General features: G+C 44.2%; 2 protein-coding genes and 2 long non-coding RNA genes across 5 annotated transcripts in view; 2 read left to right on the forward strand and 2 right to left on the reverse strand.

Annotated features, from left to right (window-relative positions):
* Nucleotides 1–1,167, forward strand: part of TATDN2 (TatD DNase domain containing 2) — a 54,270-nt gene extending 53,103 nt beyond the window's left edge. The window contains exon 4 of the mRNA XM_051982151.1: nucleotides 1,080–1,167. Coding sequence (XP_051838111.1) covers nucleotides 1,080–1,112 — 33 coding nt within the window. The 3' untranslated portion in view covers nucleotides 1,113–1,167. The remainder of the gene's footprint in view (nucleotides 1–1,079) is intronic.
* On the reverse strand, nucleotides 787–17,544 carry SEC13 (SEC13 homolog, nuclear pore and COPII coat complex component). Its single transcript, XM_051982164.1, has 9 exons — nucleotides 17,377–17,544; nucleotides 14,715–14,759; nucleotides 13,208–13,323; nucleotides 10,730–10,881; nucleotides 10,391–10,524; nucleotides 8,585–8,718; nucleotides 7,791–7,914; nucleotides 6,867–7,013; nucleotides 787–1,319 (listed from the first exon to the last, which is right to left on the reverse strand). The coding sequence occupies exons 1-9, from the start codon at nucleotides 17,377–17,379 to the stop codon at nucleotides 1,209–1,211; spliced, it is 966 nt and encodes a 321-aa protein (XP_051838124.1). The 5' UTR covers nucleotides 17,380–17,544; the 3' UTR covers nucleotides 787–1,208.
* On the forward strand, nucleotides 1,253–5,643 carry LOC127551944 (uncharacterized). Its single transcript, XR_007951209.1, has 2 exons — nucleotides 1,253–1,348; nucleotides 3,945–5,643. It is a non-coding gene; the product is annotated as an uncharacterized LOC127551944 (long non-coding RNA).
* Nucleotides 17,545–17,889: 345 nt separating the features above from the next.
* On the reverse strand, nucleotides 17,890–21,282 carry LOC127551950 (uncharacterized). 2 transcript variants are annotated; one of them, XR_007951215.1, is made up of 7 exons: nucleotides 20,062–21,282; nucleotides 19,676–19,890; nucleotides 19,418–19,632; nucleotides 18,861–19,075; nucleotides 18,259–18,731; nucleotides 18,004–18,089; nucleotides 17,890–17,956 (listed from the first exon to the last, which is right to left on the reverse strand). It is a non-coding gene; the product is annotated as an uncharacterized LOC127551950 (long non-coding RNA). The 2 variants fall into 2 exon arrangements; XR_007951214.1 differs by lacking the exon at nucleotides 17,890–17,956 and having other exon boundaries at nucleotides 17,977–18,089; nucleotides 20,062–21,281.
* Between the last annotated feature and the right edge of the window lie 642 nt (nucleotides 21,283–21,924).

The following is a 21,924-nucleotide window of genomic DNA, read 5'->3' on the forward strand; positions in this document are numbered from 1 at the left end:
ATATGGACAATGAGGTGGGCTCCTTCCCACACTTATTTACAAAGGGAAAAGCTCTGTTTTTCTTATAACCACATAGGAAGCATCCATGCTGTACCAGAAAGAGGCCTGCCTTTGAGCCAGGAGTGCTGTTTGAACCAGCCTCCGTCAGTTATCAGCCATGAGACTAAGCCTCAGTCTTTGTAAAATGGAGATGGTATTTGCAAAAGACCCCAGAGGGAAGTGTACAATTTACACGAAGTAACTTGACAGCATTTCCTCAATGGGAGTCGTTACACAGAATAGGGTCTGACGGCTAGACTGTGAAGCTGTTCCAAGTCTAAGTGCCCGCGGTTTATCCTCCTGGGTCTCCTGAGCCCTGGGTGCAGGGCTGGAAATGGAGGAGGTGGCTCTCTCAGTACTGGGGTGGCTGGTGGCTTCTGGCCGACTCTGGGGTGGAGCCAGGGCATCATCCCAGAACCTGAACTTTGGGGCTTAGTGGCGAGTCTTTTCTGAGCAGCAGGGAGAGAATAACAGATGAAATGTCCTTCAAAAAGCTCATGATAATGACTGTGTTCTCTCCTTTGGGTAGTATAGGACATAGGAAAGAGCTTGGGATTTAGGCTCTGGGTTTGGATTCTCACGTTTCCCGTTAGTGTGAGAACATGGGCAAAGCACTTTATCTTCCTAAACTCCAATTCCTTCACCTCTAAAAATGAAAATGAGAATCCCTCATATCTCAGGATTTTGAGGACCCAAAAAAGTGGCAGATGTGAAAGTCCTTTGTAAAATCTAAACCGATAATCAAAAAAAAGGGAATTATTGACTTTATTTAATTATTTTGAAAACAATCCCACCTCCCAACACAAACCCCAAATTCGAGGGGTACACAAAAGTAGCAGATAAAAAAAATATTTTAAAATGAACTACTTTGAAGACCATTTGTAATAATTTCTCTTAAAGTATAAGCGCTCCGAACCAGTCAAGTCAACTTAGAGACCATATCAAATCATTTTAAGGCAAATGATCAATACTGTGGTTGTATCTATTTGTAAGAACACGTGATCTTATTGAATTTAAAATCATCTCATTTCCTTTCCCAGTTTGAGGGAGCGTGTGCAGCAGCTGACCCGTGATGTAGCAGATCCAGAGGTCATGGCTGTGGATAGCTGCCTTCCGGCGCCCCGGCTGGCCGATTCCTTGCTGTGTCTGTCCTGCCAGCACCGCCTCGGTCACTGCTCATTTTGCTGGCCCTCTGTGATCGAAGACACCGAACCTTGGCCTTTGTTGACATCACTGATACACATCCACTGTCCATCAACTGATTCCTTCCACAGAGTAACCTGAAAGCAAAAGGCCTCATCATCACAAGGTAAGTGGTTCAAAAAAAAAAAAAAAAACCAAACAAACCAAAAAACCTCACTTGTAAAAGCATATTTGAAGCAGAACAAAATACAGCCTTGAAGGTTCTCCTTGGACAAGGTATATCTCAAAATTCTACAAAGGCCATGAGGGATTTAAGCACAGAAATGGTTCTATTCAGGGCTCTGCTGTGCTCCACATGTATGTCATGGGAGTCTGGTGAGAGGGGGAGGGCCTGGATCTTCCAGGTGAAAGTTTCAGGTGATAACGAGCTGCACAGGACATTTAAAAAGGACTTTCCTAATGACAGTAAGATAACTTACAGGTGATTCACAAAGCTGCTTCAACAAAATACAGAACACTTTGAAAGATACTGGTTTAACTATCCACAATGGACAGGACAAAAGCATATTGCTTAAAAAATATAAAAAACATCTATTAGATAAATGTGTAATATAAACAATAGCAGAAACAAAGTTTATAAAGTGCTCTGATAAAGGACAATGACACGACAGCTAGAGTATTGGCCTGAAGTCAGGATGCCCCAAGTTCAAATTCGACCTCAGATACTCACTAGTTATGTGATCTTGGGCAAGTAACTAAATCTTTCTGCCTCAAGTTTCCCCACCTATAATGTGGAGATCAAAATAGCACCTGCTCCATAGGGCTGTTGGAAAGAAGTATTTGTAAAGGACTTAGCCCGGTGTCTGGCACAGAGCAGATGAAATGTAAAGCTTAATTCCTTCCCTTCCTTGCATTATACACGTCATCCCATTTGGTTCTTCCCATAGCCCTGTGAGGTAGGGGGCTGACCATTTAAACCCTGCTGCTTTTCCTGGCACTTTAGGACATCTGCTTCCTTTAAATGAGGAGGAGACAGCAGAGCGCACAGGAGTGCAGAGAGCAGGAAGACCCAGTCCATGTCCCTTCTTGGCCCCACAGGATGCAGGAGCACGAGGCACGTCCTATCACCCCTCAGGGCTCTGGGCAGTCCAGGCTCAGAGAAGGGCCAGTGGTTCCACCCCTGGACTCACCCCCAGGTCCCCACTACGCACCTCAGAGAAGGGTTTCAGACACATAATAAGTTGCATAGGGAGCACAGGGATAGACTGGATTTGGAAAATAATGTCATACTCAATGACAAACAGCTCACCATTGCAAGAGCCCGTTTGTCCATGCTTTCAGTAACACTGACTACAAACTGGAGAATCACAGCTACGTGTAACTTCCAGGGGAGAAAGGCCCCGAATCCACGGGCCCATCCTGCAGTTCTCCAGGCCCTTCCTTCACCAGGCAGGCCCCTCCACTTTTCTATAGTTTTAACTGTCAGGAAGTTTCCCCTTCTATCAAATGTATGATTTCAAAATAACAAATTATAAGTAACATCAAGGACAATGGAGAGATGCACAGCGAGTGTGAGTCTGAGGATGTGCCAGTGTCAGTCCACAGTCACCTGGGATTGGCAAGGATCCACAAGATTGCCTCTAGCCCTGGTTTGTTCTTGGTGGAAGATTTTCTAGGCAAACAGTACCAAGCACTATATAGAACAAAGTATGAATTCAGGGTTTGTGATCCATTTGGTGAACAAAGTCATGAATCTTTTAAAATAAACATTTGAAAAAAATGCAATCTAAGGTTTTTGTTCCTTTTTTCTATTTGGTAGAAAGGAAGTGACCTAAAATAGCAGTGTAAAACTCTAGAGAAACAGGGGCCCAGGAAACCATAAGAAGGATCCCTGTGGACTGTAGATTGAACCAGAAAGTCATTTATTAACAGTATATTTTACTGCATATTTAATATGTTAAATATTTCCCAATAGCATTTTAATCCGGTTCTGGAAAGAGCAAACCAAAAAACATCTGCTTCCACAAGATAAGTTTAAGCTGCCATCCTCTAGGAATGGAAAAATTCAGTTTCTAATCTTCTCATTAAGTTTTTTTCTGGCCAATTCTAACTTTAATGACCTTTTTCCATTATGAGTTCAAAGTATTTTTTTTTTTTTTTGGGGGGGGGATCATTTTTCTGGTGGAAAGTTTGTTCAGTCTTCACAGACTCTAGGATGTTTTGCATCTGTGAGATGATCACCAGGCAAGTAAAGGGGGTTAAAAGGAGATAACCACTAAAATAATTTATTTAGCATATCATAGAGTGCTTTGTGAGCTCTTTGAGGTAGAAAATGGAAGGCTCAGAGAGGAACTTTACCACCATCAAGTCCAGGGGTTCTGAACCTGTGTCATGGAGCTTTCTGTCAGAATGTTTTAAAATTCCTAAAAATATACAGAAATCAACTATGTTGAAATAAATTATCAAAATATTGAAAAAAGTTTATGGGTCCTTGATATTGACTAATACTTCCCCCCTTTCCAGATAAATGAGTCTGTTATTATAGTGCTATTGAACTCTTGTTATTTAATGTTTCACATATGTGTATCTTGTTTGATTCCAAAAAGACTTCTGCCCCTAACTTGTACCTCTCTCCTTATGGGTCCTGCCATCACTCTGGTTTACTGAGCTTACAAGCCTCTCCAGCCACCTGCTAGTTCAAGCCCTGGATTATTGCTATGGTTCCTAATTTTTCTCTACCCTCTCCAATTCATCTTCCATAGCTGTGAAGTCCCAGTCTGGCCATGTCACCCCTGAGGAAGAAGCTCCAGTGGCTCCATCTTGTCTGTTGGACATGAGATGAACTCTCCTGTGGGGCATTTAAAGCCCTCTGTAGTGTGGCTTCAACCTTTGGATTAGGCCCGTACTTCCCCCCAACTCACCCCATGGTTCAGTTGGGCTGATCATTTGCTATTCTTCATGTTTTTGGTTCAAGTCTCTTCCTCTTTCCTCCCTGGCACCTTTGTGAGCCCTACCTCTCTTCAAAGCTCGATTTAAGTGTTACCACCTTCTGAAGATCTTTCCTGCTTCCTCCATTTGTTAATGTGCTCTTCCTTGTAAAAGGACTTTTAAGATTCTGCATTTATTCACCTGGATAAATCCTGTTCTCCTGCCCCTCACTCTCACAAGGACTGTCAGCTTTTTGTTCCTATCCCTAGCTCAAAGCAATGCACACACAGTAGCACTTGATAAAATACTTGTTGAATTTAATCAAGAACATGGCACAAGGAAGGAAGCAGAACTAAGAAAACAATGTTGCACAATAATGTCTTTCTGAAATTCAGAGTGTATGTTCTCCTACTCAATAATTCTGCACTTGGTATCTGGTACACAGAGATGCTTAATACATGTTCATGTGACTCCACAAAATGACCTGCAAGGGCTCTCCACATACAAAAGAAAGTCCGTCTATTTGGGTGAAAGGTGGCCTGGAACCAGGGAGAAAAGGGAGCCAGGGAGGCCCTCGTCCAGGCTCATGGTGCCACAAGCCTGTCTTGGGAAGTGGAGGGGAGGGAAGGAGAGAGAGTGACTGGTACAGAACCAGGGAGAAGTGGCAATCTCCAGGAGAGACCGATCCAAGAGAGGGACAGTCTGCGGTACCAGTGACCTAAACAAAAAAGCAGAGGTAGGAGTCTGGATCTTTGTGGTAGAGAGGGACAGTGTGAGCTCAGGAGAGAAGCCAGAGCTGCCCAGGAGTAGGACCACTTGTTGTGCATGAGAACTGATGGGACTGTCGGGCACCAACACGAGCCAGGCTGGGGCATGAGGAGAGGGCGAGAAGGGGACGAGGCTGTGGGCTGCACCACGAGAATGGAGGGAGAAGAGGAGGCTGAGGACAGAGTGTGGAGATCTTGAGTTCGGGGCTGGGAAGATAAGGAGCCAGTGTAAAAAAAGGACCATGTGTGAGAGGCAGGAAAGTAGTCTTTATAAAGCCCAGGGTAGAAACCATTCAGAGGAGGGGGTGGTCAACAGTGTCGAGTGCTACAGAGGTCTAGGAGGACAAGGGCTTAAAGATGGCAGATCTTAAAAATAACTTTGTTCCACTAAAAGTTATTGAGAAGATCATTTGGTTTTTTAAATGAATGTTTCCATGCTGGTTTCAGTAACAGACATCTGAGGTTTGACCCAGCTGAAGACCTACTTCTGCATAGCCTGCCCCAATTTTTCTGATCTGCAGCTACCACGCTACTCTGACCAGAGAAGTGGATCAACAGCACTCATGCTAGCACCAAGTCACAGTCTGTCTGGTATTAATCTTTAACTGCCTCATGTACGTATGGCGTGGCTTCTTGAGAATGTGAGCTCAATGAGCAGGAAGCACATTATATGTTGTATGTATAATAATACTTCGGTGTTTCTCACCTTGGATACAGAGAATATGCACAATTAAGGCTTTAATAAAGTTAAAAATTTGCCTTCTCAGTGTTAGTCCTCCTCTCCCCCCATCCCTTTGGTAGTTTCTTTTTTCCCTCACGGACACATCTGCACCCTCCTTGCTGGCTCTAGATAAAATAACGGGCATTGCCTCAGACAAACTGAATTGAAGATCTCAGCTTAAAAAGGCTGAGGTCTCCCACTACATCCTGAGCCATCTCTGGCTTCCTGATCTGTATCTGACCCAGAGGGAACTGGAGGAGAAGGCGAGGCAGGAGACCTTGCCCAGCCCTCCCTCTCTTGAATCCAGTTCCCAGCATGTCATGGCAGCCCTCCCTAATGTCCTGGTCCTCTGGGAGAATGAAGGACAGACAAGACAGAATCAGGAAGCCATATCTGGATTGAAGACCAATGCTGCCCTCTCGTGGTCAGAATCCAGATCCTCCAGTCTTGGAGGAGGCAGACATTAATTTCCATTTAGGTTTTTGTCAATTCAAAGTCTTTTCTAAACACAAATCAGCTCCACAAGAGGGAAACCAATGGGTTTCCATCATCCATGATGATGAGAGGGACTGTAGGAAGGCAGACAACTACAAAACGTCATTAATGGAGTTGTGCCTTGGTCCAAACATTCAGGATAAGCAAGAATGTCTTTTAATTGCGCAAACTTTTTAAATCTCAAGATCCCAGAGCTGTGCATATTCTTCAAGGTCAAAGATAAAAAAGCCTCATATAAAAAATAGTCACAGTGGCAGGATTTTTGTGGCAGCAAAAAGCTAGAAACAAAGTGGGCACCTGCTGACTTCATGTCTTAACTGTAAAGAGCATGACGGAATATTGTGCCACAAGAAATGGCCAATATGCAGAATTCAGAGAACCACGGGATGGAAGACTTGTATGAGCTGAGATGGAATGAAGGGAGGCAGAAAAGGAAGCACAACATACACTGTGACACAACACTCAAATGAAGCCAAACTCTAGGTAACTGTAATGTCCAATCTTGGACCTAGAAAAGAAAGAAATCTCCCTCTCTGCTTCCACAGGAGTGGGTGTGGGCCCCATATATATTATATGTATCCTATCAGTGGGTTCTGCTTCCCTGTTTTTCTGTATCACACAAATGTGAGTGTGTGTTTTTAAGAGTGAAATGACTGATATAAAAACAAGGCAGCAGTAATTTCTTTCTTAAAGAATCACTGATTTTTCCTTATCCCAATTGAGAGGCTTCTCAATGCAAGAGCTGCAGAGTTTCAAATAAAGACAGCACTCACTTTGTTGTCTCCTCCTGAAACAGCCAGGATGTTGGCTGTGATCGACCAGCTCACGTGCCACACAACATCATTGAACTTATGCAGTAATCTGGGAGACCATGTATTTCCAGAAGCATCATCGCAGGTCCAGATGAACACCCGACCGTCCTGGAGAAAAGTGCAGGTTAGCCTTGGGGCTCTGTGGATGGCGGGGAGCTTGAGGCAGCCTGTGCTGGGCATCTGTAGCACCCCCCTCATAGTGGGACAGGCCCAGGCTTTCACTGGGGCTATTACTCACTTCCCTCAGGAACTTAAATTTTAAAGGACAGGAAACCAAAAAAAAAACCAACCCCCAAAGACCCATCTTTTATGCTGACAGCCCAAACCAGTTTTACATAACAAAAATGGGTAAGTTTTCAAGCTCAGCTCACCTCTCAAAGTATCCAACCTCGGCCAATTTAAGACTTTTTTGCCCTTAGGTACCAGGCCCAACCTCCCTCCACTGCCCCAAAGAAAGCTTCTCTTCAGACAGGGCTACAAGAGCTTCTCCTATTTTTTCCTTTGTTGTAGCTGACTCCAGTTTTCCTCGGTACAGTCTGTTACCTCTAAGTTTATACAGATCAAAAAATTGGACAAATTTACTTCCCTGCTTATCTGTTAAATCCTTTTTACTCTTTATGAGAATTCTTTCAAAAGAATTTTCCCAGCTGATTTGAGTTTAACTGTCTAGAACAACAAGCTTTATTAAGCATTTACTATGTACACTGGGCAGACACCAAGGATACAAAGACAAAGACGAGATCAGTATTTTGTCATAAACTGAGGACAAAAGAGAAATGACACAAAGAAGAAACACCACATGTATTCTAGGTTCTGAAGGAAAATGGTCACATGTCTTGAATGGCACTGACTACTACCCTCCTGCTGCATACAGCAGGAACTCACCTGGGAGCAGCTGGCGATGGTGCTCGTCGGCAGGCCAATGGAGGGGGCCCAGGCTACATCTCGGACCCAGTCGCTGTGAGCTTCCAGCTTCTGATCCTCCTTCCACTGACCATCCTCCTCCTCCCTAAAGCAAAAACAGGAGAGGGAGTAAAGCAGCTCATGGCCTGCTTTTTTCCAGGTGATCACTGATGCTTCTCAGAACTGGACTGTACTCAAACCTACTGTTTTTTTTGAGTTGAATTCTGAACATTCACTTGGGGGATGGCGAGCTCTTTATTCTTTTGAGTATTAAGGTAGCACAGTACATGAGAACACTGGCTCTGGATATCACAGAGACATGAGTTCAAAACTTGCCTCCAACACCCAATAGCTACAAGACTCTAGGTGAGTCATTTCACCTCTATTTGCCTCAGACACTAAGGATATCTCTACCTTCTAGGGTGGGTTATGAAGATCAAATGAGCTAACATACTTTATAAAACACTCTGCAATTCTTAAAGAGGTATACAGATTCTATTACAATTATTTTGATTTCCTCCTCTCAATCTGTTGAAATTTACCTAGTGATTAGGTAAATATTACCAAATGTCTTAAGATTATGAAGATAGATTCATTTCAGAATCCTCTGACACAGTAAGGGTTTTAAAGGAAAACATCTGAGACATAACAAGGAGGCAAAGAAGCAAATCTTATTTAAAATGAGTTGGCTATACTAGCTGGTGTCTGGGGGAGCAGCAAGGGCTCTGTCTTTAAGACACACCAAAGACCTCAAGTTCCCCAGAGGGCCCACCTACTTCCATAGTTTGACCAGGTTGTCACAGCCTCCCGAGGCAAACTTCTTGATGTAGTTTGGCTTCTGCCCAGATGGCTGGTCTACCAGGCTCCCAGGTATGACAGCAGGAGCCCAGCTCACAGCATTGCAGCCAATCTGAGCAGAGAGGAAAGCAAGACGTTACTACTTGGCTTTCTATCCCACAAATCAAGAGGATACGTTCACTTGCAAGGAAAGATGAGCTACTCTTTGAGGAAGATTCAGAGCACAGACTTTCCTTAAATTCCAGAAGCCAATTTCATGAGATAATCCGACAGGATCTAACTCAAGAGAATATTTATTTAGTGCCTATTATGTGCAAGGCACTCTGGTGGATGCGGTAGACAAAGACAAAAACGGTCCTTGTGCCTAGGTACACATAAATAGATTAGTGTAGACATGACTGATTGAGAAAGGAGAGAGCACAACTGTGGAGCTCAGGAAAGGTTTCCTATAAATCTTGAGTTAAGCTAGGGACTCTAATGGAAGTGCATAGAGAGTCAAAGCAGAGAAATTATCCCAGGTTCTTTAGAATTTTCTAAATGGACACATAGTCCTCTCCTGGTAACAAGACTCTCAGGGCTTTTACATGAGGGCAAGGTTTGAAATGGATTTAGCAATCTGCAAAGAAACCAAGGTTTTGGCCACGTGCTTTAAGATTTCAGCTAAGCTTTTGTTAGTTGAATTTAGAGTAATGAAAATCTGAGCTTGACCTGTTCTATTCCCTTTGGTTTTCACTAGGGTTTGTGGCCGATTGCTTCTTGGACAATGTTCAAAGGCCTCGAAAAGGCAGTTTTCCAAAGATAAGCTTTCAACAACAATATGAAAGATTGTATCAAATCAACAATTTTAAGAGAAAGGCAAATAAGAACATTTCTGAGGCTTCACTTCTCTGCTATGTAATTGACAAAAATGACAAGATCGGAATGGGAAGTATTGGTGGGGCTATAGGAAAACAGATGACTCTATAAACTGGTCTAATCATTATGGAAAAAAAATTTGGAACAACACTAAAAAATTCAAATGTACATAATAAAGTATACTGGTACTTTCTTACCAGAACCATGCATCTATTCCTGTTTTGTCAAAGACAGGGAGAAGTCTTGTATATACAGAAACAGTTGTGGCACCTCTTCTGATTTCAAAACTCTGATCAATGCAGTGAACTATTGGGACTTCAGAAGACTTTTGGTGAGGCATCATTCTTCCTACTTCTCCATGGAAAAAGGGTGGCCATGTGTACAGAATGAGGAAAAATGTTCGGATGTGGTCAATGTGTGGATTTGTCTTTCTCAAATGTAAAAGGGAAAGTTCAATGAAGGCTGGGAGAAGAACAATGAAGTGAGCAGTGGTACATAAAAAAGCTTTTAAAAACATTTAAAAAGAAAAAACAATTTTTTGTTTTTTTCCGGTGTTTTAGCTTTAGTGCTCTGGAGTAGAGGGAAATGCCAGTGGCACACCTGGGTGCAGCACAAGGTCGCCAGCCTGTGGCACTGCTTCAGAGAGGCCCTGTGGTGAGCAGCTGACGCCAAGCCCCCTGCTAGGCCACTTGTGAGTCACTGCCTATAAGACTGGCACCACATGTTACCCAGGCTGATGGGCACCAGGCCCCAACTACTGGCTTGAGAGAATGACAATTCTCTATCATGCTGGCATCGGAAGTCCTCAGTCTCCTGGATAAACTTGATGAGAGAAAAGGAAACCTCTTTCCCCTGAGCTGGGGCCATGGTTGCCCCCTGCTACTCTGGAGCGGACCCACGTGCACCCTGCCTATAGCTCCGGCACTTACGGTGTGGGCGTTGTTGATCTTCTTCACTTCCCACTGTCCCTCGCCACTGTAGCTCAGCAGGGAAATGGCCCCATCGGAGCTGCCGCAGGCCAGGAGGAGCCCGTAGTCGTGGGGGGCCCAGCACACGGAGTTCACTGTTAGAGATGGTGACAGTGAGGGATAAAGAGCGTCTCAGGAAGGAGAATTAACCAAGACGCGCCAGAGAAAGTAACTAAAGGCCAGCCCTCGGGAAGCACTAAGAGTGGGACAGGAGAGAATGCCCGGCCCTGAACGTCTGGGACCACAGCACCACTTCTCGGCAGCTACCACCTTCCCCTCTCCCCCCTCCACCCCTCCTACCTGAAGAGTCATGTCCTGTGTATTCATATGTTTTCTCCCATGTGCCATTTTCTTCTTTCCAGATGATGACTTTCCGGTCATAGGAGCAGGAGGCTAAGATGTTTCCATACATAGGATGAGCCCAGGCCACTTGCCACACGGGGCCTTCATGACTAGGAGAAAGGTCCATAATTTATACATCGCCAAAAGTATCATCGCATTTTGGAGCTAGGAGGGTCCCTAGAGATAATTTTGTCTGTGGTTTCTGTCCTATGGATACAGGTGTGAATCAAATGTTATTTGTTCTTAGCTCTAACAAATAATATGGATGACTTTTTCAAATTTATGTAGATGCCATTATAATTGATAAAAAATGAATTTATTTTAAAGTGTTATCAAATTAAGAGAAGCCTCACTGAATGCTAACAGTATAATTAAATATGAGGAATGTAACATCTTTTAAAGTTATAAATGGGGTTTGAGGCATTGTAGTAAAGGACAAAGAGCCAGGGACTGAGAATCAAAGGCCCTGCATTCTCTCTTGACCTCAGTTTTCCTCAACAGGAGAAGGTTTGATTTAGATGATCTTTGAAGTTCCCTCAAGTTCTCAATCCATGATTTGATATATCTGATCTAGTCTGTCCCCTTTAATTTACAAATGCAAATACAGAAGCCCAAAGATATACTTATTTGTTCAAGATCTCACACAGGTAGTAGAGGGTAAAGTTGAGACTGTTGGTTTTTTTTTTTATTGTTTTGTTTTTTGTTTTGGCAAAAGGTAGATTTATTCAGGGAAGAGGTTAGACAAAATGAAAAGATATAATAGATGCATATAATATAAATATGAAAAAAAGAGTTGGGAAAGCATATAGTTAGAAAAAAGACAGGTTCCCCCACAATTAACCAGAAGAAAGGAAACCATTATCTGACAGGTTAGACTGAGCCAGTAGAGGGAAGACACTATAAGGGGAGATAAAGAGAATACCTCAAAGTGGGCTTAGTGAGATTATGTTTCTTGCTTTTCAGTAGGTAGAGGATCCCAGGTTTATAATTTGTACCATCCACTCTCCCTACATACCTAATTGGTTGCCAGATCTTTTTCACTCTCTTCCATACTTCTCCTATCTATCCCCTTCTCTCCATCTTACTAAAACTCTCATCACTTCTTACTTGGCCTATAATATAACAATCTCCCAACTGGTATCTGTTTTCAGCCTTTCCCCTTCCCAAATCATTCTACACATACTTAGTAAAACCATATTCCCACTGACTATGCTACTCACATATTCATAAATCTTCAGTGGCTTTCCGTTGCCTCTTAGATAAAACATAAACTCCTCACCCTGGCATTTAAGGCCTTCCACAATCTGGCTCCAAAAGACTGGAAGCCTTTTTTCTAGATTACACCTCTCCATGGGCTGGATGTTCCTGGATTACTTTCTGTTCCCTGAATGAACTGAATGCCATTATATCCTGTTTCCATGCCATCCATACCATAATCTCTCTCTGAATACAATTTGCTCTAATCTCTGCACCTCAGAATCTGCTCTTTCCTTCAAGCCTCATCCCAGAAGAGAACCATCTTCTCTGTGAAGCCTTCCTTAACCCTTTCTCCTGCTTCAATCTTGTCTTTACTTATCAGTTTACATGTTGTAACTGAAGTCCTCGAGGGCAGAGACTGTTTCATTTTTACCATTGTACCCCCAGTGCCCATCTGGTGAAGTGAATTGCTACGATGGCTCATGGGCTCCACTGCTTGGGCCCAAAGTGAGGCTAACCCCAGTATCATCAGCCTCTATTCCCTCTCTTACTGGAAGTTTCAAATCCTAGGCAGCTGTTCTCCCTTTTGTTTATTAGGCTAATAGCTCAACCTAAGCCACAAAAAATAAACTGATAATTAAATTATGAGTAGATTGATTTCTACTACCATTGATGTTCCTACTAGTGTTGGATCGAATACAGAAGAATTACTGTTGACTCTTTTCTAAACACAGGCATAAATACCAATTTGTTGTAAAGAATAGTAGAAAATAATACAAGATTTGGTACTAGCAATCAGTGGTAATTCTTTATTTTGCTTTATTTTTTAAAAAAATCATGAACTTAGCATTTCAGTTATAAATTCCGGAAATCAAGAACCCTCCTCGACTGTCTGAAGGCACATTATCCAACTTCATTGTGCCTTATTTTCCCCAAATGACTAACTCCTGCTTTATGAATCAGAGCATGGGATCACAGATATCATTCTAATGATGCCATTTCTTTTAAAGATTTTGAGATAATGCTGGAAATCACTTTGGATAAATAAGGCTTTTAAAGGCAGATAAGTTCTGTAGGATGATGACCTCCTCTACATTCTCTCTGATACTCAATAGATTCTGATAAAGCCTGGACTGTTATTTCATTTTCTAAAGTCTACTGTATAAGATCTGAGCAACAAAATCTTGTCTCTTCCCCTTCCTACTCCCACCCTCAATTTTTCTCACTGGATACACTCACCCTCTCAGGTCAGCAATAAGAATCTGACCCCCATTCCGTACATCAAAGATTTTGACAGATCTATCTGATGAGCAGGTGGCCAAGCGGGTGCCATAATAGTCCATCTGGGCATCATGCTGAATAGAGAACAGAGAAATGAAAAGAGATGTAGACTCTGTGGGTTTATTCATGATTACTAAGACAGAGATTTTAATTGAAAAAACAAAACAAAACCTCAAAACATTACTCAAACCAACTCAGTCCCAGAGAAATTAAGAAAGGAAGTCAGGTTATACTACATGAAAATTATAAACTTGTTCTCCAATATAAAATATTCTTCTTACAGTGACAAAGTAGGTTAAAGATACAGCTGAGATTAAATACTTCGAAGTCCCTTTATACCTTGTCAATTGAATACATAGTTGCATTTTTCTGGTGTGTATCCTGACCCCACCACAAGAAAGCTCTTGCGAGGGCAGAGATCCTGTCTTATACAGAGGACATAGATTCAAAATGTTTGATAAAAAGTTCCTGAATCTGAAAAGCAGGCTAGAACAGCTCTCATTCCTTCCTATCATCTTAAAACATCCAAATACCTTTGGTGTTCCTATCTTACAGAATGTTTCAGACACCATTAGAGAGAGAGAGAGAGAGAGTGTGTGTGTGTGTGTGTGTGTATACTGCTGTGCTGTTGATTTCAAGTAACTCTCTGCTTCTTGTAATAACTAGATTTTTTAAGATTAATTGAGTTTATTTATTTCATGCTAATATTCTGTCCCAGCTATTTAGTATAGCTGGACCTTAGGAAGTATCCCAATTCCTCTTTAAAAAATCAAGGTCCAATCTCTTATTTCTCCCAGGTTCTAGCCAAATCTGGATTCTAAGTCATTGGGCTAGAGAGTCTCCTTTCTGAAAATTGCTTTATAGCTTTCACAGACCCTGAATACGTGGCATCACAGTTAGCCAACAAAACAAGGGAGGTCTTGAAACACTTTCAGTGAAGGTTTGGAAAAAGAAAAACAACTTCCAATTACTGTGTGGTCTAATAGACAAATTGCTGAACACTGGGATGAAAAGTAACTGCCTCTATACCAATTCTTAACCTGGGATCTGTAAGCTTTCAACTGTAATTCAACGTCACAGGTTTCCTTTGTAATTTTTCATAGTTTTTTTTATGCATTTAAAAGCATTATTTTGAGAAGGGGTCCCTAGGCTTTTTTATCAGACAGGGGCCAAGGGGATCATGACACTTAACAGTTAAGACCTCCTACTCTATATTGACACAACAGCCTGTCAAACAATGGGAGCATTTCTGAAGAAGACTTGTTACTCTAAGAAAGGCTACAGCCTTCTAATGGTGAAATACCAGAGTTAGGCAAATTCTCCAAAAAACAAAAACATCTCTCCCCCCACATTTTGATTCATAAACTAACACATCAAAACTGCACAATTAAAAATAAAAATTGTGCTATCCCACAAGAAAGTCAGTTTTTGATTTGTTTCAGTAACTGTTAAATATAACACTCACAATCATGTCCTCATGGGAGGTATCCACAGTGTTAATGACCGACACCTAAAAACCAAACATGACATTAAATTAATAATGGCAATTAGAAGCAACCTCCTCAGAAATCAGATCCAATATTTCCATTTAATGGTCCCATTCCCTTTCAAAATGTTCTCAACATAAACTAAAACAATTATAACTTATGGTCATTTCCTCCATCATTAAGCTTCTGTAGCACTTTCTGTACAAGTTGGATCAGACTTCTTGCACTTTCCACTGCAGGGCCACAATCCTATTGGGGCTGCTACTTAACATCCCATTTCTGACTTAACATTGCCATTTAACACGAGTTGTGTTATCTCTGCTAAGTGGACTGGAGAGCACATCTGGATTAGGAAGACTACAAGATGTCTCAGTCTATGATGCTCAGGGCCATAGCTTTCTGTTTCTGACCACCCCCACAGGAGAACCATGGCCTCCTGTGAATTTCAAGGGTACTTTCTAACTCCTATAGAGCTTGTGACAGCTTCCCTTATATGAATCACTGCTGAGTGTGTGATCCTTCAAGGGTAAGCATTCTCCTCATTTGTGTTTTACATTTGCTCATCTATGTGCATGTTAGGTCTCCTCTTCAAAAGAAGGTTATGTTTCAAGAGGGGAACTTTTTTCCTTAGTTCAAACAATGCCTGGCCCACAGCAAGTTCTTAATAAATGCTTCTTGAATTGAATGGAATTCTCCAGTAACCTGAAAATTCTTTTTGGACAGGGACTGTAACCACAAAATATTATAGATATAGCAATTACTAATAATGGACTATCAATACTAATACCAGAAGCACTGAAGTATGACCAATATTAAAATATTATGAAAAGCATATATTTAGAAGATATTTTAATTTCATCCACTTCAACTTTTAAATCCACTAGAAAAATATAAGATTTAGTATTCTTTATTTAAAAACAGTGAAGGCAGAGGTAGGATATAAGCAAAATCTATAATAGTACCAAGTAAATGAATGGAATGAATAAATTTTTATCAATCTTCAAAAAACCAGAACCATGGGCCAATTCTTGAAGCTTACAAGAGGGAACTACAGAGCAAATAAAATAGCTGGTCTAATAATGAGTTGTTTTGGCCAAGGGCTTTCTCTTTTGCCTGGAATAGCCTTCTCCCCTGCTTTGACTACTGGTCTCCCTGGCTTTAAATTCCAATTAAAATTCCACCTTCTACAGAAAGCTTTCTCCAACTCCCTCTTAATCTTGGTGCCTTCTTTCTGTTAGTCATTTCTAATTTCTTTTGTATATGGTTTGCTATTTGCCTTGGGATTGTGACCTCCTTTGAAAGTAGAGTTTGTCTTTTGCCTCATTTTGTATTCCCAGCACTTAGAACAGTACCGGCACAAAGAAGGCACTTAAAAGTTTATAGATAATCGAAATAATTCTAAAGGATAAAAATACAATTTGAAATAATGGCTCCACTGATGGAGGACTCGATGCATTTTTATGGTTAAATTATGGATGTTCAGAGTTGATTCCTAAGCCTTGAAGCCTAACTGAATGCAGGGAAAACAAGGACCGCTTCCCACTGAAGTTGGGGCGGGGCGAGCAGCCTGGGAGACTCGCTGCTCCTTAGGAGGCACTGAGGCTCGGGGCCAGCCCAGCGCTGCTTCACGGCTCCGCCGATGGCCTGGACTTTGATAAACGCCACGAGGCAGGGCTCCCTCATAAAAGACGGGCCCGGCAATGCCCTTGGGACCCGAGGCAGAGAATCGGGAATCCTGGTGCTACAGGTGGCCTCTCAGGTCCCACCAAATGTTGAGCCAATTAGACCTGGCGACAAGGTCAGTGCCATCTTCGGGGCTTGGTGGGCCTGTTTCTAATAATGATTTTCTTCCAGGGCTACATCCGGGGCTCCAGACAAGGTATCCCCAAAGTCGTAGTTTAAGCTACAGAAGCCCGAGGCAGCACCAAGACTTTTGGGACGCCACAGATACTTAGCAGAAGCCATTTACTCCCCCTTGAGGCCTTGGGCTTCTCCCATCTCAGCTTTAGGACTAAAAGGCGTCCCATCACCTCCCAGGCCAGCAGGAGTCGGGTCTCTTACCTCCCCGCCCTCGCTCCGGGGCGGGGCTTTATCTCTGCCCCCTCCCCAGAGTTTGCCTCCACGGCTTGGTTCCCACATTTACTTTCCCGCTCCCCAGAAGGGCCATAAGCCCCGGAGACCTCGGTCCGGGGGTTTCTTTTGGGTCTTCAGCCTCCACAGTGGGGGGTTTCATCGGACGCACCCACGTCTCTGCTCCGCGGACCCCAGAGCGGCCGGGAGCCCCGTTTAGCTCAAATCCCTCATTTCAGAGGGTCAGCTCCGGGGGTCAGGGAAGCTTTCGCCCTGCTGGTCCCGGGCAGAGGCCGTCGCCCCGACATGGGGGCGGGCCCGGATCGCAGCGGGGTCAGGAGCCAGGCTGGCCGGCCTCCAGTGCTCAGCGGCTCCTAACACGGCCTGCGGGTTTCCTCACACTCCGGAGGGGCTTCAACTCCCGGCACCGGGGCTGGGGGGAGGCGGGAGAAGCGGTGCCGCGGACCCGCGCATTGCCTCTTACTCCATATCCCCTCCGCACCCTCTTCCCCATCCCAGGTCCACGCCAGGAGCTCTCATAACCCGGCTCGCCGAGCAGAGGACTCTTACCATGGCGGCGGCGGCGGCGGTTCCCGGGCTCGGACGTGGCAGCTCCTCCCGGCAGCGGCGGCGGCGGCGGCGCCCTGGACGGGTCACTTCCGGTGCGGCTGTCAGAGTACCCGGGAGACAGAGCCGGATTTGTCCAACCTGGAGAGACTTCCGGAAGAGAAACGGAGGCGGCGCACAACGATTCCGGGAATCTTAAGCAGGCGACCCTTCTGATGCGCAGGCGCCGAAAGTTTGACTCGCCAGCTGGGGCGGAATCTTGATTGGTTTCCATCGATCTCTTTAGCGATAATAGAGTTAGAAAAGAGGAATTTAGAACCTAGTAAGGAGCCCTAGAGGTCATGGACTCGTGGTATTAGACAAGAGGAAGGATCCGTCATGGGCTCATGGACTTAGAACCCAGGAAGGAACCTCAGAGGTCATGGGCTCATGGACTTAGAACCCAGGAAGGAACCTCAGAGGTCATGGGCTCATGGACTTAGAACCCAGGAAGGAACCTCAGAGGTTATGGACTCATGGACTTAGAACCCAGGAAGGAACCTCAGAGGTCATGGGCTCATGGACTTAGAACCCAGGAAGGAACCTCAGAAGTGATGAGCCGGCTCATGGACTTAGAACCCAGGAAGGAACCTCAGAGGTGATGGGCTCATGGACTTAGAACCCAGGAAGGAACCTCAGAGGTGATGGGCTCATGGACTTAGAACCCAGGAAGGAACCTCAGAGGTGATGGGCTCATGGACTTAGAACCAGGAAGGAACCTCAGAGGTCAAGGGCTCATGGACTTAGAACCCAGGAAGGAACCTCAGAGGTCAAGGGCTCTGGACTTAGAACCCAGGAAGGAACCTCAGAGGTCAAGGGCTCTGGACTTAGAACCCAGGAAGGAACCTCAGAGGTGATGGGCTCATGGACTTAGAACCCAGGAAGGAACCTCAGAGGTTATGGACTCATGGTCTGGTAACTCAGGAAGGAACCTCAGAAGTCATGGGCTCATGGACTTAGAACCCAGGAAGGAACCTCAGAGGTGATGGGCTCATGGACTTAGAACCCAGGAAGGAACCTCAGAGGTCATGGGCTCATGGACTTAGAACCCAGGAAGGAACCTCAGAGGTCATGGGCTCATGGACTTAGAACCCAGGAAGGAACCTCAGAGGTCATGGGCTCATGGACTTAGAACCCAGGAAGGAACCTCAGAGGTCATGGGCTCATGGACTTAGAACCCAGGAAGGAACCTCAGAGGTTATGGACTCATGGTCTGGTAACTCAGGAAGGAACCTCAGAAGTCATGGGCTCATGGACTTAGAACCCAGGAAGGAACCTCAGAGGTCATGGGCTCATGGACTTAGAACCCAGGAAGGAACCTCAGAGGTCAAGGGCTCATGGACTTAGAACCTAGGAAGGAACCTCAGAGGTCAAGGGCTCATGGACCTAGAACCCAGGAAGGAACCTCAGAGGTCAAGGGCTCATGGACTTAGAACCCAGGAAGGAACCTCAGAGGTCATGGGCTCATGGACTTAGAACCCAGGAAGGAACCTCAGAGGTCATGGGCTCATGGACTTAGAACCCAGGAAGGAACCTCAGAGGTGATGGGCTCATGGACTTAGAACCCAGGAAGGAACCTCAGAGGTCATGGGCTCATGGACTTAGAACCCAGGAAGGAACCTCAGAGGTGATGGGCTCATGGACTTAGAACCCAGGAAGGAACCTCAGAGGTCATGGGCTCATGGACTTAGACCCAGGAAGGAACCTCAGAGGTCATGGCTCATGGACTTAGAACCCAGGAAGGAACCTCAGAGGTTATGGACTCATGGTCTGGTAACTCAGGAAGGAACCTCAGAAGTCATGGGCTCATGGACTTAGAACCCAGGAAGGAACCTCAGAGGTCATGGGCTCATGGACTTAGAACCCAGGAAGGAACCTCAGAGGTCAAGGGCTCATGGACTTAGAACCTAGGAAGGAACCTCAGAGGTCAAGGGCTCATGGACCTAGAACCCAGGAAGGAACCTCAGAGGTCAAGGGCTCATGGACTTAGAACCCAGGAAGGAACCTCAGAGGTCATGGGCTCATGGACTTAGAACCCAGGAAGGAACCTCAGAGGTCATGGGCTCATGGACTTAGAACCCAGGAAGGAACCTCAGAGGTCATGGGCTCATGGACTTAGAACCCAGGAAGGAACCTCAGAGGTCATGGGCTCATGGACTTAGAACCCAGGAAGGAACCTCAGAGGTGATGGGCTCATGGACTTAGAACCCAGGAAGGAACCTCAGAGGTCAAGGGCTCATGGACTTAGAACCCAGGAAGGAACCTCAGAGGTGATGGGCTCATGGACTTAGAACCCAGGAAGGAACCTCAGAGGTGATGGGCTCATGGACTTAGAACCCAGGAAGGAACCTCAGAGGTCATGGGCTCATGGACTTAGAACCCAGGAAGGAACCTCAGAGGTGATGGGCTCATGGACTTAGAACCCAGGAAGGAACCTCAGAGGTGATGGGCTCATGGACTTAGAACCCAGGAAGGAACCTCAGAGGTTATGGGCTCATGGACTTAGAACCCAGGCAGGAACTCAGAGGTCATGGGCTCATGGTCTGGCAACTCAGGAAGGAACCTCAGAGGTCATGGGTTCATGGTCTGGCAACTCAGGAAGGAACCTCAGAGGTTATGGGCTCATGGACTTAGAACCCAGGATGGAACCTCAGAGGTCATGGGCTCATGGACTTAGAACCCAGGAAGGAACCTCAGAGGTCATGGGCTCATGGACTTAGAACCCAGGAAGGAACCTCAGAGGTGATGGGCTCATGGACTTAGAACCCAGGAAGGAACCTCAGAGGTTATGGGCTCATGGTCTGGCAACTCAGGAAGGAACCTCAGAGGTCATGGGCTCATGGTCTGGCAACTCAGGAAGGAACCTCAGAGGTTATGGGCTCATGGACTTAGAACCCAGGATGGAACCTCAGAGGTCATGGGCTCATGAACTTAGAACCCAGGAGGGATGCTTGCTTTCCTTGGTTCTCGAAGAGGACCAACATGACATCACTGTGTTAGTCTGACTCTGGCTGATCAGACCTACATGAACTCAGAATGAGCTGCCACATATCAGACATAAATAGTTCCTATGGACATTTGATGAAGCTTCTCCAACTTTTGCTTTTCTTCTGAGCTAATTCCATTCTGCTTTGCTTATAGCGCAGAGCACCTTTTCTGACGAGGGCACACCATGCCAGGCGTTCTGTGCCAGTGCCTCCCATGTTACACGATCAATTGTAAAGTTTTGAAAAGAGATCTTGAAAAATCATAAAAGAGGGGAAAGGATCCACATGTAGCTCTTTTTGTGAGGCAAAAATTGGAAAGGGAGAGATGCCCATCAGTTGGAGAATGGCTGAATAAGTTATGGTATATGAAAGTAATGAAATATTATTGTTCTGCAAAAAAGATGAACGGGCTGATTTAGAAAGGCCTGGAAAGATTTATAAGAACTGATGCTGAGCAAAACAAGCAGAACCGGGGATATGTTGTACACAGTAACAGCAAGATTATGCTATGATCAGTTATGAAAGATTTGTTACGTCTCAGTGGTTCAGTGCTCCACGGCATTTCCCAATAAACTTTGAATAGAAAATGTCATCTGCATCCAGAGAGAGAACTATGAAAACTGAATGTAAATCAACACATGCTATTTTCACTTTTTTTTTTCTTTTCCTTCTGTTTTTTTCTCATGGTTTTTCCCTTTTGTTCTAATTTTTCTCTCCCAACATGATTCATAAAGAAATGTATTTTTAAAAAATGAATGTACATGTATGTATAACCAGAAAAAAATAACAAAAAAAGAGATCTTGAGAGTGTCCTTGTATTGCTTTTTCTGACCATCTTGTGAGCACTTACCCTATGTGAGTTCTCCATAAAATAATCTTTTTGCCAATCATGCTAAAAAGCAGGGGAGCAATTTGGCATTTTGCATTTGGTATTTTGAGCTATGTGGCCAGCCCAATGGAGTTGTGCTTTCTGCATTGGAGTTAGAGTGCTTGGTAGTTTAGTTCGAAAAAGGACCTCAGTGTCTGGTATCTGAACCTACCGGGTGATCTTCAGAGTCTTCCTAAGACAATACAAATGGAAGAGATTCAGTTTCCTAATGTGGCACTAACATACTGTCCAGGTTTCACAGGCATACAACAGTGAGATCAATACAATGGCTCTGTAGATCTTCAGTTTGGTAGTCAGTCTAATATCTTTCCTCTCCCACACTTTCCTTCAGAGTTTCCCAAACATTGAGACATGCATGTGTCAATCTCATTATCAATGTGGACATCTCTGGAAAGTAGATTGCCACAGCATTTAAAATTTCAAAAGTATACTTTTCAAGCATTCAAAACTTCTGCATTTACTATAACTGATGGTTCCACGTAAGGATGTTGTGGTGTTGGCTGATGGAGGACCTGTGTTTTCTTGGTGTTAAACGTTAGACCAAAATTAACATAAGCAGCAGAAAATCGATCTATACTTTGTTACATCTCAGCTTCAGAGACTGCATTGAATGCACAAGCATCTACAAACAAAAAA

This window comes from Antechinus flavipes, chromosome 1 (assembly GCF_016432865.1).
Source record: "Antechinus flavipes isolate AdamAnt ecotype Samford, QLD, Australia chromosome 1, AdamAnt_v2, whole genome shotgun sequence".
Classification (NCBI taxonomy): Eukaryota; Metazoa; Chordata; class Mammalia; order Dasyuromorphia; family Dasyuridae; genus Antechinus; species Antechinus flavipes.

What these genes read in the sequence shown, in the direction of transcription:
- SEC13 (XM_051982164.1), bottom strand. An exon ending in CCATCGCCAGCTGCTCCCAG is followed by an intron (nt 7,014 to 7,790) that starts GTGAGTTCCTGC and finishes ACTTTTCTCCAG; the next exon opens with GACGGTCGGGTGTTCATCTG. An exon ending in TTTCAGGAGGAGACAACAAA is followed by an intron (nt 1,320 to 6,866) that starts GTGAGTGCTGTC and finishes TTTTGCTTTCAG; the next exon opens with GTTACTCTGTGGAAGGAATC.